The sequence below is a fragment of the Culex pipiens genome, chromosome 3 (genome assembly GCF_016801865.2).
Source record: "Culex pipiens pallens isolate TS chromosome 3, TS_CPP_V2, whole genome shotgun sequence".
Lineage (NCBI taxonomy): Eukaryota > Metazoa > Arthropoda > Insecta > Diptera > Culicidae > Culex > Culex pipiens.
The window spans coordinates 162,698,076-162,713,941 of NC_068939.1; the positions used below are offsets into that span (position 1 = coordinate 162,698,076).

A 15,866-nucleotide genomic window follows, 5' to 3' on the forward strand; every position below is an offset into this window, starting at 1 on the left:
TTTCCTGTTGTATAGTGGCAAGAGATATTGATTTTTTTGTCGTTTTCTCACAGCAAAATTTGCGACAGTTTTCAATCAGCCGCCATTGCATTGTAGGGGAACTATACCCTTTCTCAGCCTATTTCTATTATCGGCCTATCAGCACTTTGATCATGAATTACAGCTTTCATAAAGTGGTTTTGACTGTTCCAAAGTAATAAATAGCTCAAATAAAAGTGAGCAAGCAACTCTCCATTGTTGATACATCTGAAAATGTTGATTTAATAGCGGAAAACGGCAAAAGTGATGAGAATTGGTCGAACGGCTTAGAGTGATTAGAATGGGTATATTTCCCCTAATGAGCTTGCTCAAAAATCATTGCTTTTGACAGTGACTTCTTGTTGTTGTCCCTCAATGTTCACCCCCCCGGAGGCAATTGCATCGAAACAAAGCATGCCACCATCGCTGTCAGGGTTTTCGTAATCGTGGTGATTTGCGTAAATGGGTTTGTTTTTGTCTTCAAGAAGGTTGTTGGCTTGTCAATCTTAGTAACTTTGTCGAAGCCACCAACATTTCACCACGCAATATTAACCCAATTTGAAAAAAGCTTGTCAGCAAACCTTTAAAAAATCAGTTTTTTTTACATATCAATTCAGGGTTGTGTTTCAGAAAAATTAAAGGCACTTTTAGAGCAATTTAAACAATTTAAAAACTCAAATATCTCGAAAAAGCACAGGCCAAATCTAGCACTTCAAAAGCTGAAAAACCCTACGGGTTTTTTTTCTTTAAACTCGAGAAATCTAGTTATTTAACTATATGTTTTTGCCTTCCTCACTGAGAAAAGGCTATAACCCTGCTCTAAAAATGAACTTTTCTCAGAAAGCTCGTAGACCCACCTTCATGTATATGAATCATGAATCGAAAACTAAACAAATGTCTGTGTGTGTGTGTGACCAAAATTCTCACGAGTTTTCTCAGCACTGGCTGAACCGATTTTGGTCAAACCAGTTGCATTCGATTTGGTTTAAGGTCCCATACGTACCTTATGATTTATATAAAGTTTCGATAAGTAGTTCAAAAGTAACATCTAACGTGCTCTAAAAAGGTGCAGGTCTAGAGTGGTACAACTAAACATTAATCAAATGCGCTCAAAATTTCAGGCTAGTTTCTGAGGCTATAGTGCTTGTAAATTCGATTTTGGGCACTAGAAATTAAACACTTTTGTCTTTTTTATACATCCGTGAGCCACGCTACTGCGCAGTCATTTTTGTCATGTTTGTTTTTGTAGGTCAGTGTTATGTATAAAAATGTGTTTTTGTATTTAACCGGATGTTAGATAAGTGACCGGAAATTGACTCAAATACCATCATGTTATACATCGTTGGTAAGGTAATCAAAAAACCTTTCCAAAGAGTCCAAAACAATGAGAATCTGGCAACCCTGTCTCAAGTTAGGGTCACTTAAGTGATATTTATATACTTTTTTGAAGCCGGATCTCACTTAAATTTATTTAAATTATGTCAGAATCCGACCCATTGTTGGCTAGGTTATCGAAAGACACTTCCAAAGATTCCAAAACATTGAGAATATGGCAAACCTGTCTCAAGTAATGACCACTTAAGTGATACTTATGTACTTTTTTGCACACAGCAAAAAATTTCTGTGTAAAATCGCATGCAAAAGCATGCACACCACCTTTGTGAGAAAAAGCATGTAATATTGTATGAGAAAACGTGTACACAAAAAGCATGTACCGAAGAAAAAAAAATCAGGTCTGCTCACCCCAAAAATAACATCAATCCGGCGAGAGTCATATTCAGATTACAAAATCCGCGCCCCAACCCACTCGGCTATCTCGCCGCTATGAAAATAGTCGGATCAATGCCAATGTAACAGTAGGTTTACCGTACGTCGTATACTGTGTTAACTGCATACGATATGGGGAACCTACAGCTACATCGGTGAAGATTCAACTATTCTCATAGCTGCGAAATAGCCGAGTGGGTTGGGGCGCGGACTTGGTAATCTGAATATGACTCTCGCCGGATTGATGATATTTTTGGGGTGAGCAGATCTGTTTTTTTTTCTTCGGTACATGCTTTTTGTATACACGTTTTCTCATACAATATTACATGCTTTTTCTCACAAAGGTGATGTGCATGCTTTTGCATGCGATTTTACCATTGGATTTTTTGCTGTGCAGCCGGATCTCACTTAAATGTATGTAAACTTTGGCTGGATCCATCAACCGACCCATCACTGGTTAGGTAATCGAAAAACCTTTCCAATGTGTCTTAAAGTTTGAAGATCTGGCAACCTGGCTGAAGTAATGACCACTCAAGTAATATTTCTGTACTATTTTATTCCGAATCTAAAAAAAATAGTCGAAATTTGTGTCCCAAACCCATCATACCAGCCATCTTTGGTAAAAAGTGAGGAAGGCATCAACCACACAGGTGGATTAAGTTAGTTTTTTTATGGGTCCAAATATCGATTTTTGGTCATATTTTGGGTTTCTTTGTGTTTATGAGATTATTTTATTTATCTGTTATTTTGTGCACTATTGAGGTGGGATGACCCATATTGTTCAACTGAACTTGATTGCTGAGATTCAGTCTTGCAAAAAACATCAATTCTGAGGAAACTTTTCAAAATGACTTAAAAAGTAATGAAAGTTTATTTTTTTCGAAATTAGTAATATTTTGACCTTATTTGTCATCTGGACCAAGTAGTGATATTAGCTGATGAGATACTTTTTCTGCAGTTGAAAACCGAATCAGAAAATTGTATTACTCATAATTTTAATTATTTTTTGGTTGTATCTGGCATGGCAATCAAAGAAAGTATCAGCATAGTCAAAAACAACTTGGAGAAAATTGTCTGTACTTATCGAAAAAAAACATTTCCTGGGTTGGAGAAAGAAAGATACTATTTTTGAAGTTTGAGAAAGACTGAATTATAGAAATAAAAAGTCTTAAAACGACTTTCTCTTTGGTCCTAGAATTTTGAGTACGCCATTGATTGAGGCGTCCAATTTTACTTAAAAGTTCGATTGACACCAAAATTCAAAAATATCACCGTTTCAAGCTGCGAATTACGTCATTTTTTGGAATGTTTAAAAATTAAAGGGGTCGTACCGCCCTTCCGTCACGCGATATTGAAAAAAGCAGGTCTGCGGAGTCGGGTCATGTTTTAAACGACTCCGACTCCGACTCCGACTCCGGCTTTTTGAGATAAGGTGACTCCGACTCCGACTCCGGCTCCGGCTTTCAGCTCCAACCGACTCCGACTCCGACTCCAACTCCGGCCTACCAACTCTAGCCGACTCCGACTCCGACTCCAGCCTTCAATAAATTGTTGGCTCCGACTCCGACTCCACATATTTTTTAAATATTTCAAAAGTTAGTTAACTATTATTTTGTAAACAATGATAAATGGAATTGTTTCTATACTCTCTAAGTGAAATGCTTTTCTCAAGGAAAGAAAGTTCGAATCAAAAAAAGGGAAAAAAAAGTTTCTAGGTTAAAATTTTTATTCGGTATTGAAACATAAATCAAAAAATATTTCCAGATTTGTAGGCATTTGTTAAAGAACAATTTTGTAAGTGTTTATGGATTTATTTACTTAACCTCAAATTTACACATAATTTATAAAAAAGCTGATAAATTTAATTATTTAATTGTTATTTAATTATTTATTAATTTTAATTAATCAATAGAAACCAAATCTTAATGATTAATTTAACAAATAAATTCAATTTGTTCACTTTTAGGCTTAAATTTATAGAAGCACAGTGACTATCAAAGTCACCTTGGTTTTTTTTTTTAAATATGTACTAAATTTAAACGAAACTATTCTGATTACTGATATTTAAAAAGGACCCCTTAAGCTACCATTCCAAAAACATTTTTTTTAGGTGCATTGATTTGCAATGGTATTCGCTTTCCGTCATATTGGCGTGGGACGACATGTACATTAAGAGACAATTCGTCTGTTGTGTGCTATCTTGTGACATCGACCATTTAATACCATTCGAGAAAATCGATTTTTAAAGTTTGATGATAAATATTTTCAAAACACCAGTTAAAAGATACAGTACATTATGTTAACAAAAATCTGAAAAGCACGTGTCACAAGTGTGCACAGAATTCCCACACAAACTAAAATAGGCTTAAATCAATAGTTTGATCGACTTAATCATTATATTTTCAAAAACAAAAGATTGCATTGCCTTTAGAAAGTTTGTATCAACATAAATTTGTGAAAAACAAGAAAAAATTTCCACATTTTCCAACAACATGTATGACGTGTCACAAGTGTGCACGATCATTTTGATGATAAATTGGTCTATGTCACAAGTGTGTATTGCGATATCCGGGAAACGGAAGCGAGTTCCCAAAATTGGGTTAAAGCATCTTGTAGTGTTTGTTAAGTATAGCAAAACGTCACCATTAACTCATTTTCGACCAAAATGGTTCTGTGTCACAAGATAGCACACAGCAGACGAATTCTTAAATAAATTAAAATCCTGTAATTTTTTTTATACATTTTTGTTGGTTCTTCTTCGGTTCTTAAATTTTGAGATTTGTTCAATGATAATTTGCAACGATATCAAAATAGTTTGCCTAAGGATAAACACTTTCAGATTTTAGTAGAGAAATAGTAAACATTAAGATATTCGGTTTATTTACCATATTCAATGAATATTGCAAAATTAGTTGCAACTTTATATGATATTTTTTGTCAGTTTCAATTTTTTTTAAATGTGCATTTTTTTTTGTATTTGTTACAAGCAAAATTAGCATGTTGAGTTCCAAGTAATATATTGTTATAATCGTAGATAATTTGATGGAACAGTTATACTGTCAGTGTTTTTCCCGATTTTCAAAAACAGTGGATATGTATTATCTTCAATATTTTTATGTACCTCGCAACTTCTTTCCTAGAAAAATATTATTTAAAACTTCAAAGACATTCACTATAGGGTTAAAAGATGACTGGGTGTGTACTTTTTCAGAAAAACTGGATTAAATATGGTCAAATTTGAATTGAAAGGGTATATAAGCAAAAGGAAGCAGTCAAGAATCAGTTGAATGTTCACACTCTCTCGTCAGCTCTTGCAGTGAGCGGTCGTCTTTCGAGTTTTTAGCGCGTGTTTCTGACGGTGTTTTGTTTACCTTCGCCGACGGCCATGGCGGCGGCCGCGAAGGCGGATAGCGATTGGACGGTCCACAAAACCAAGGACGGCAAGCCGTTTTACTGGAACAAAGTTACGCAGGAGAGTGTGTGGAAGAAACCGGACGGGTTTCAGGAGGAGAAGCAGCCGTTGACGGACAAGGAGGTGGAGAATTCGGATCCACCAACCCCGCGCGTGCGTAAGTACCAGGACGCTCCCGGGGAGAGGTGGCAGGTTTTCTTTCGGCCGAAGCACAAGCCACTGCAGACAATGCGGATTTCGGAGGAACTGTGGAAACACTACCCCGGAGTGACGGATGTCACCAAACTCCACCAGAACAAGCTCCGCGCTACTGTCAACAACCCGAAGGAAGCCAACGCAATCGTCTGCGATCCGCGGTTCTGCATTGAATACCGGGTCTGGATTCCGGCGCGTTCCGTGGAGATCGACGGCGTAGTGAGCGAAAATGGACTGACGGTGCAGCAGGTGTTGACGGCGGTAGGCCACTTCAAGAGGAGGAACTTACCAACAATTCCGGTCATCGAGGCTCGACAGATGGGTACGGCCGAAGGTGAGGGCGCGTCCAAACGCTTTGTCCCATCGAGCTCGTACCGAGTGACGTTTGCGGGGACAGCTCTACCAGATTACCTGGTGGTGGACAACATACTCCGTCTTCCGGTGCGCATGTACCGCCCGCGCGTTATGAGTTGCTCTAACTGCAAAAAGCTGGGACATACAAAGGCGTTCTGCAGCAACAAGACGGTCTGTGGCAAATGCGGAGAGAAACATCCGGACGAGCAGTGCCAGAAAGAGGTAGAGAAGTGCCTGCTCTGTGGAGGACAACCCCACGAAGTTCGTTCTTGTCCCAAATACAAGACGCGCGAGGACAAGTTGAAACGCGAACTGGAGAGGCGGTCGAAGCGCTCATTCGCAGATATGTTGAAGACGGTCACGACGAGTGCCGGCAGCGAGAACCCCTTTTCCGTCCTTTCAGAGGAAGAGGATGATTCATCTGAGGACGGAACTGAAGATGAGCTGATAATCAACGCAAAAGGCGGAACCTCCAAAAGGAAGAGAAGAACAAAGAAAAAGAGCAACAGTGACAAGTCTCGGAGCAGCTCCCTTCCACAGCCAGGTTCGGAAAAGTTCATCAAAGCGTTCCCGGGGGTGAGCTTAATAAAAACATCGCCAAAAGATCCAACCAACCCAGCAGCAGTCGTGCCTCAGAAGGACCATGGTAAAGACAACCGAATTCCGTTTTCGCTTTTGTTGGAAGCGGTGTTGTCAGCAGTGAGCGGATCTACAAGAACCCTGCTGGAACCTCTGATCCCCTTCTTCAAAGAACTCGGCAAGATACTCAGCGAGAACTCGGCGCTTAATGCCATTATCTCTTTTGATTAAACTGTTAATTTACTATAGCCTTAAGTTAAAATGTAAATTTCAAGTAAACCCGGTCCGAACCAGTTTACTTACAGCTAAGGGGACCTAAATAAACAATTTCACGAATAAAAAAAAAAAAAAAAAATCAGTTGAATGTTTCTGACTACAAAAACAATATTGTTTATTTTTTTTAGTTATCATACTACATACTTGGGTAAGAGAGGATTAACAGGTTATCATTAAATGATCATAATTAAACACAATTAAAGCATTCCAATCACTATCAAAATGCTTAAAAACATAATGACATCTGATAAATCTCTTTTAGAAAATTAATAAAAAGGCAACGCAGTGCATGCGATCCAAAAAACGATTGAAAATATACGAAGTTCCATGAATTAACCTGCATTATAACAATAACAATAAATAATAGTTGTTAATAAACAATGTACATAATTTTGTTGAACTTAAGATAACTCCGACTCCGACTCCGACTCCGGGTTATCAGAAATATTCGGATCCGACTCCGACTCCGACTCCAGCTCATAAAAATTTAGACGACTCCGGCTCCGACTCCGACTCCAGCTGTTCGAGATTTGACGACTCCGACTCCGACTCCGACTCCAGGTCCCCAAAAAGACCCGACTCCACCGACTCCGGCTCCGACTCCGACTCCGACTCCACAGCCCTGGAAAAAAGGACCTCGGATTTCTAGAGGATTCCAAAGTAGACACCATCCCCTTAATGTAGCCATCAAGTTGCGTCATGACGAACCAACAAAAAAACAAACAGTTTCGCAAGGCTAGTCAAGTTTGCGCTTGCGAATTGTGTGTCTGGATTGCCCACTCTAGTCTGCCCGGCAGCATTCTTGTTTGACTTTCTGTTGACAAGTTTCTATGCTGACGACCATGATGACGACGACGACGTCACCGAACGGTCCAAGTTGGCCATTCCGGTGTGGTGTGGGGCGCTACCGAACCGTTAAATTATCGAGTGTTTGCACTTAGGAAAAGTGATGGAGCAAAAAAAAGTGGTACAGCACGAGAAAGTAGTGGAAAAAGATTCTGGTTTACATTGTTTGTCCAACAGTGGGTGAGGATCACAGACAAATGGAGGTTGTTTTGTGACAAGAAAGAAAAAAAATAGAATTACCAAAAATTTACATCAGTTCAGTTGCCTATGAAATCACAGACAAAAAAAAACTGTTGTGAAAACTTTCCGCTTCCCTGAATTGATTGGTGAATTCAAACAGAACAAACTGGATATGGCTCTCCCCGTTTAACCACCCTCTCCCTGGAAATATTCCAACAGCAGAGCGCCCTCTGCTGTGCTGTGTTTACAATCAAACGATAGTTGTAGATTGCGTCGCCAGGGGCGCCACCATTGCGCAGCTGCGTTCCATCAAGACGATTGTTTTCGAAGCTCTCTTCCTTTTTTTTCTTTGTTTGTTTACCGTTTGTCGTGTTGTGTTGACTTTTCGAAATTAACTTTTCCGTGTCTGTTTCATTTAATGTTGATTTATGCCCCTTTTTTACACAACATTGTTTTCCTTTTGTTGTTTTTTTTCTTGGGTGTCACCTCGGTGGAATATGCTCCTCTTCTAACATAATATTAATGCCAGGTAGAGACACCCTGCGGGTGTGTGTGGTCTTCGGTGGCGGAATTTAATCAAGAATAATAACCCAGCCAGCCAGCGGTCAACGTCAACCGCGTGTCATCCGGACAAAACAACAGATGGCAGCACCGTCCGGTCGTGGAATGCTACAGGAACCATTTAATAATCTACTTTTGTCTTTGTTTTCTGTTTTCTTCCATTTCTTTTTGCACTTCTCGCACACTAATTAGCGACCATGCGGAACGGAACTGACGGGACCATCATCCAGCCGGGAGTGGTGGAGGACGACTCCGGACTGGTGGCCGGAATCGCCATCGCCGTCATCTCCATCGTTGTGCTGGTGTTCCTGACGGTAAGTTTGTATGGGAGTTGGGGGGACTTTTGAGATGGCTGCCGCCAAAATGACAACGAAGTTGTTGGAAAATGTTGCAGAGTCTTTTTCTATGCCCTTAACCAACATTTGATACAATGAAAAGTCACTGATCTCGTTATTTATCAGAATTCGGTTTCACGATACTGACAACTTGATACGTTGTTTTTCTTTTAAATTTATTTTGGAATTTGGTGCTTTAAGATTTGCTGCAACTTTAATAATTTTAATCCGCAAAACTAACAAGAAAACTTGATAAAAACGTATTTTAACGTACACAGCAAAGAAAAAAGTAATCCAGATGCGTGTAAAAGGCCTGGGTGTAAAATAAACTATGCATTATTGCATGAAATCTTATGTAATATTACACCCTGAAATATGAAGCCCATCAGTAAGGGAAACCTACTTGACCGAAATGTCAAGCTCTTATATGCGTTCACTAAGACATATTTTTTCATCGGTCTGATGGCCGAGTGGGCTAAGGCGCCAGTCCTCACTGTTGGTGCTGGGTTTGAATCCTATCGGTTGCAACTTTTTTTTGTGTTTACAAAAATTGTACATGCAGTGTGTAATATTAAGTGTCTTTTTTGACGAAGGTGATGTGCATGCTTTTGCATGCGATTTTACCATCGTATTTTTTGCTGTGTATTTTTTTTTAGATGATTTGAGATCTATTGAAGCATCATAATAAACTGAAAAGGTGAAAAAGCAAATCGTCCATAATTCTTAAAAAATTTAGCCAACATTAACCGTGGAACAAATTTTTCTACATAGATAAAGAAATATCTAAATATTGTCACTATTAGTAACAATAATAATAGAAAATTAACTATTTTTTTTTTTTCAAAAAATACTTAAAAAATGGTAGATTTGCAAAAAAATATATGCTTTAAAATATGAACCATGAAATTTCATAATTTGTGGAGATTTCATCGTCTTTTAAAGTGTGTTTTAAATCTATGCAGACAAATTTGTGCAATGGTGAATGCTAACTTTGCTATATATTAGTTTTTGATGATTTCCAATCATCCTTTGTGTAGGAGTTTTTTTAAAGGTCCAAAAAACCAAATTTCCAGTTTTTGCTTTTTGGGTGTTTTTGAAACCGCCTCGAGTCAGGGGTAAAAACACCCAAAAAGCAAAAACTGAAAATTTGGTTGATTGTACCTTCTTAATCTTAATAATCTTTCTAAAATCGATTAATTCTACCATACAATGTTAAAGTTTCAATGCTTTCTAAAATATGTACTCCAAATTGTTCAGAAAATACAGTTTTTTTTTAAATTACTCAAATTTTAAAAAATTGCAATATGGGTATCAAACGAAGCGAAATTTTGCATGCTTTTTCACCTTATTAGTATTTATTTGAAAATGCTGAAATTTTCACAAATTACCGTATTTTTTGAAAATACTTGAATTATTTAAACATGCAGTATGGGTATCAAACGAAGCGAAATTTGGTATGCTTTTTTCACTTAATTTGATTTGATTTTGAAATTATTAAAAAAAATCTCAAATTACCGTATTTTTCGAAAAAAAAATTCTCAAATTTTCAATATGTGAAATATGGGTATCAATCGAAGCGAAATTTGGTTTGCCTTTTCATATTAATAGAGTTTTTCTTTTGAAAATACAAAATTTCCACAAAATACTGTATTTCTCGAAAGTATTAAAATTTTCAAATTATGCAATATGGGTATCAAACGAAGTGAAATGTTGTGTGTATGTTTTTTTCTTTATTTTAGCTTTTTTTATGTGAAATACTCAAATTTTCACCAAATACCGTATTTTTCGAAAATACTCAAATTTTCACCAAATACCGTATTTTTCGAAAATACTCAAATTTTTTAAATGTGCAATACGGGTATCAAACGACGCAAATTTTTGTATGATATGAAACAATTTGAATGTATGTATGAAGCATGCAAAATTTCGCTTCGTTTGATACCCATATTGCATATTTTGAAAATTTGAGTATTTCCGAAAAAATACGGTAATTTGTGAAAATTTTAGTATTTTTAAAAAAACTAATAAATTGAAAGAGCATACAAAATTTCAATTCGTTTGATAATCATATTGCAAATTTAGAAAATTTTACTATTTTCGAAAAGATACGGTATTTTGTGAAAATTTTAGTATTTTCCAAAAAGAACTCTAATAATGTGAAAAGCACACAAAATTTCAGTTCTTTTGATACACATATTGCAAATTTTGAAAATTTGGGTGTTTTCAAAAAATTATGAAAATTTTAGTATTTTCGAAAAAAATTGTATTTTGTAAACAATTTGGAGAAGATATTTGACTTTGAAATTTATTTACTACATTTTCAAAAATATATTCTTAGAAAAAGCATTAAAAAATTATAATAATATGGTCGAATTCATCGATTTGAGAAAGATTTTGAAAATTATGAAAATTTTAGCACTTTCGAAAAAAAATGGTATTTTGTGAACAATTTTGAGAAAATATTTGACTTTGAAACTTATTTACTACATTTTCAAAAATATATTCTTAGAAAAAGCATTAAAAATTTATAATAATATGGTCGAATTCATCGATTTGAGAAAGATTTAAAAAATGAATTATAGTCCATTATCGGCGGTAAAATTATCGCCGATAGAATTATCCAAATAACGATAACGATAGATTATCGTTATCGTCCCGACGATAACGAACGATAACTCATTTTTGAAATCTTTCTAAAATAAACTCAATCAATCAATATAATATTAAATTTTCAATGCATTTACTAAGAATATAAAAGAAGTAAGATTCAAAGCTTAAATACCATAAAAAACACAAAATACCGAATTTTTCGAAACTACTCAAATTTTAGTATTTGCAATATGGGTTTCAAACAAAGCGTAATTGGGCATGATTTTTCAATGTTTTGAAGTTTTTTTTTAATAAAATACTAAAATTTTCTCAAAATACCGTATGGATTTGAAAATCCTAAAATTTTCACAAAATATCGTATTTTTTGAAAATACTCAAATTGAGTCAAATTTTCATAATTCTATGGGTGTCAAACGATTCAAAATTTTGTATGCTTTTGCACTGTTTTGGAGTTTTTTATTGAAATAATATTTTTTAACAAAATAACTTTTTTTTTAAATACTCAAATTTTTAGAATTTGCAATGTGGATATCAAACAAAGCGATTTTTTTATGCTTTTTACTGGTTTACAAAAAAAAATTAAAGTAAATACTAAAATTTTAGCAGATACCGTATTTTTTTGGAAAATATTAAAATGTTCATAATTTGCAATATGGGTATCAAACGAAGCGGAATTTTGCATGCCTTTTCACTGTTTTAGAGTGCAGCAAAGGTCGAGAACATAAGATTGGAAGTACAAAGGTCGAATGTGAATAAAAGGACGAGTTTTCATTTCTTTTAATCATGAGCAAAATCAGACTTACAAAGATTTTTTTCTTAATTTTATTCACTATATTTTTTAAGAGTTTTTAATTAATTTTATGATGAGGATTTTTCAATTAGTTCTGCAAAAAAAAGTCTGAATTCATATTCTCATTCTTTCCAACAAGAATAATACTTTTAATTGATTTAAGATAGATACTCCGGCTACTTAATTTTTATGAGTGCAAACAAACCTAGACATTATAACTTGTCATTTTGACAGCTATATTTGAAACATGGTTCTAGCTGCTAAAATTCCAAAATGTCAAGGGTAACAAGGGATTATGACAAATATGAAAAACTTTTTTTTAATTTCCTGATAAAAAATAAAATAAAGTAATCTAAATAAAGCGTTCAAATTAATTTAAACCAAAAATATCATGCGTCTCCATCAGTATGAATGATGTACCATGCGTCTCCATTGTATTTTAATGAAATATAATTTTAAATCCACTCAATCTCTCACAAAACAACAGATCCTATACAAATTTGTCCTTATTTGTTCACCTTTTAGGTCGCGTACATGGTCTACCGGCACCACGTGCACCGGAACTCGACCTCGATGAACTTTGACAACCCGGTGTACCGGAAGACGACCGAGGACCAGTTCAGCCTGGAGAAGAACCTGCCGAGCAGCCGCATGTACCCGAGCACCGTCGGCGAGGAGGTAAGAGCACTGGCCAGGGACTACTCGGTCAGCATCAGATAAGACGGCAACAAAACAACAACAACAACAAAAAACCTAACCTCTAAAGCTCTTAAGTTGGTTAACGCGTGAGGGAGAGCAAACAAAAAAAAACAAAAAGTGGTACTGCGAGAGAGAGAGAGAGAGAGATTGGATGCGAAATGAGGTGCAAAACATGAGATAAAATCCTCGCCAATTAAAAATAACATAAACACTGCGCAATGTGTTGCTTTTGTGAGTGGGCCAGCTAATTAGGAAGAAAACTGTTTGTGTTGTGCACAAAACTTTTTTTTCTTTCTTTTCTGGTCACAGCAGGCGCGGGACCTCGCTATCGCAATCTCAACAGGTACTTGGCAACCAATTTGAAGTTATGAAAAGTGGCACACAAGTAGGCGGTTTTTAGCTGCCACCTGGGTACAAACAAGTAAACGTTGGACATTTCTTGAAAAATATTCCTTCAGCTGCAAAAACCGGACTGAAAACATAAAGTTGAGCAAACAGTAGCATCCCAAAAGAAAAACGCTAATCTTTCAAAATCCTTAGCAAGCAGCAGAGGTCCTCGAGTCCTTGAGAAACAAAATTTACCCAGCAAAAGTGGCCAAGGTGAAACATTTGCATTCGCAAATTTCTTGCATGAGCTAGCACAAAAGAAAGTTGTGTGGTTCTCTGGAGTTTTGCAAAAAAATCTATGTAATGATTTTAAATGCTGTTTAAATTTTCTAACTGAAAAAAGTCAAGAATTTTTGTGAGTTTTGCTATACTCAAAGAATTGAAATTAATTCGAAGACTGTAGTAATCAATACGAAATTACGGTAATATAAGAAGAGTGAGTAATTTTACATCTTTTTGTGTGTAAATCAAGAGTTTTTTTGAAAAGGTCCTATAAACATATGAAAGACAGTAGCTTATAGGACCATTTAAAAAAAAAACTCCAGAAATGTCCTTTTTCACATAGATTGAACAAAATTTGGTTCGTAAATTTACTCGATTATTTTTGGAATTATTACAAAAATTTAAAATTTAGTATAAAAAATTCTATTTTTTCTCTTTTTTTAATTTTGTCCGACCAACGCTCATTAATTTAATATTTTAATAAATTACTAAAATTTTCAAAATATTCGATAATTTGCTGAAAACAAAAAATTAAAAAAAAGGATCAATGCACAAAAATCTTTTCTAATTTTTCTATTTTGTGATGCTATTATTTATTTGAATAATGGATTTCTAACGAAAACCAATAAGAAGGGATCATCCATAAACCACGTGGACACTTTAAGGGGGGAGGGGGGAGGGGGGTTTGGCGGTTGTCCACGCTCCATACAAAAAAGATTTCTTTTGTATGGAAATTGTCCACGATGGGGGAAGGGGTTAGAGATTGCTAAAATAATGTCCACGTAGTTTATAGATTGTCCCTAAAGGATAAACTGATATTATTACAATTTACTTAAATTTAAGTGAAAAACTGTATTTAATGACATTTCCAATAATCAATCGGATTTCAAAAACATCATTTGTATGGATTTTCTCAAAACATTTTTTTTAGTTAAAAGGGTGCTCAGCAACCAAGGAAGTTGCTGTCTTCTTATTTCAAAATTGTCAAACTTACGGACCCAATCCTGCAACAATCTGATTGTAAAAATAGTCAAATTTTGTTGTAAATTATTTTGTAGACAGAATTTTAGGGGATGAATAAAAAATTATAACGCTAGTTTCCATAGTTTTGAAGATACTAAAATGTCTGTAACAAAAATCTTGGTGCAAAAGCTCTGGTTGATGTGCACCGTTAAAATAAAATATTTTTAAAAATATTCCATTTAAATTTTTGAATATGACTTTAAATTTTACGAAAATAATATTATTTTTAGCAAGAACTGAAAATTTTCACATTATACATTCAGAAAATATTTTAAACTTTTGAACAGAATTTGAAAGTCTTTTTTAATGTAGAAAACACAGAAAAACTGGCAACTTTGGAGTAAATCTGTTTTTTACACAAATCTGATAATATTTTAATAAGTTACTCAAATTTTCAAAATATGTTATAATTTGCTGAAAAAATGTGATAAAAGCAAATGATTTAAGACCAATAAACTTTTTTTAATTTAACATTTTGGGATACTATTTTTAATTTTAATAAAATGGTTTTGTAACTAAGGCCTACAAAATGAAAAACTAATGTATATTTTTTTTTTGGTTCCCATATGGATATCAAACTAAGACATTATTTGTATGGATTTTCACAAAATTTACACAATTTTAATTAAGTTTAATATAATGTTAATAGTACTCAATTTCCTATATTTTTTATTCAAACTTGGACTTTCAGTAGAACAAATAGTATCTTTTGCAAGAACTCAAATTTACACAAAATACATTCTGAAAATGTTTGAATCTTATGAAAAGATTGCGAAAGCCTCTTTCAATGAAGAAAACAAAGATAAACTAGCAACTTTGCCGTGTGTTTGCCACGTGAAGAACTGTTTTACGTCTTTGAAAAGTTTTGGGCAATTTATCTAAATTCTAAAAAAGCAACAAAAAAAATAAAAATGGACATTTCATCAGTTTCTGATTAAAAAATATCAACAATAAATCTTTCTGACAAATTTTGATACAAAAAGAAGTGAGCAATTCTCTACAAAATCGTTCTTTTTTTTTAATTTTTGTATTTTTTTATCCGTCTGAAACTTAAATAAAGGCTGCACTGAAAAAATATGATACACGGTAAAAAAATTTTTGGTGATTTTTAAAATTCACTTTTTGTCACTAAAACATAATTTGCAAAAAAAAAACTCAATTTTTATTTATTTTTAGTTTTCTGATATGTTTTAGGGGACATCAAAATTTTCAGAAATTTCCAGAATGTGCAAAAATTGTTTTGGCCAAGTTATAATTTTTGAATCAATGCTGATTTTTTTCAAAAAATCGAAATAATGGTCGCACAATTTTTTCAAAAATATAAATTTCTCTAGAGAAGAGCCAAGCAAATGTTTGAAATGTTGCCCTGTACCCCGTCTTCCAGAGAGAGTCTTGAAAAATGCAAAATCTGCAAGCTTCTTCGGATGCAAATGCTGTTGGTGCGGAATTTTCTTGCACTGACTGTGTGTGTCTCTGCACGGAAGGTAAATAAACAAACGAAAAAAAAGCTCAGCTAAAAGTGGCACATTGTTTATGGCAGCTTGTGTTGACTATTCTTGTGTTATTTTTTCCCTCTCTTTTGCATTATAGGAGAGCTGACTTTGACTTTTCG

At 34.8% G+C, this 15,866-nt stretch overlaps 1 protein-coding gene across 7 annotated transcripts in view; it reads left to right on the forward strand.

Moving 5' to 3' along the window:
- The window catches only part of LOC120429861 (very low-density lipoprotein receptor-like), a 373,714-nt gene that overhangs the window by 347,147 nt on the left and 10,701 nt on the right, over nucleotides 1-15,866 (forward strand). For all 7 annotated transcript variants that reach the window (XR_008212404.1, XM_052709697.1, XM_052709694.1 and 4 more), the window contains 2 exons: nucleotides 8,381-8,502; nucleotides 12,449-12,601. Coding sequence is in view for 6 of the 7 variants with exons in the window: in XM_052709697.1 (XP_052565657.1) it covers nucleotides 8,381-8,502; nucleotides 12,449-12,601 (275 nt within the window). In the remaining variant the exon portion in view is untranslated. The remainder of the gene's footprint in view (nucleotides 1-8,380; nucleotides 8,503-12,448; nucleotides 12,602-15,866) is intronic.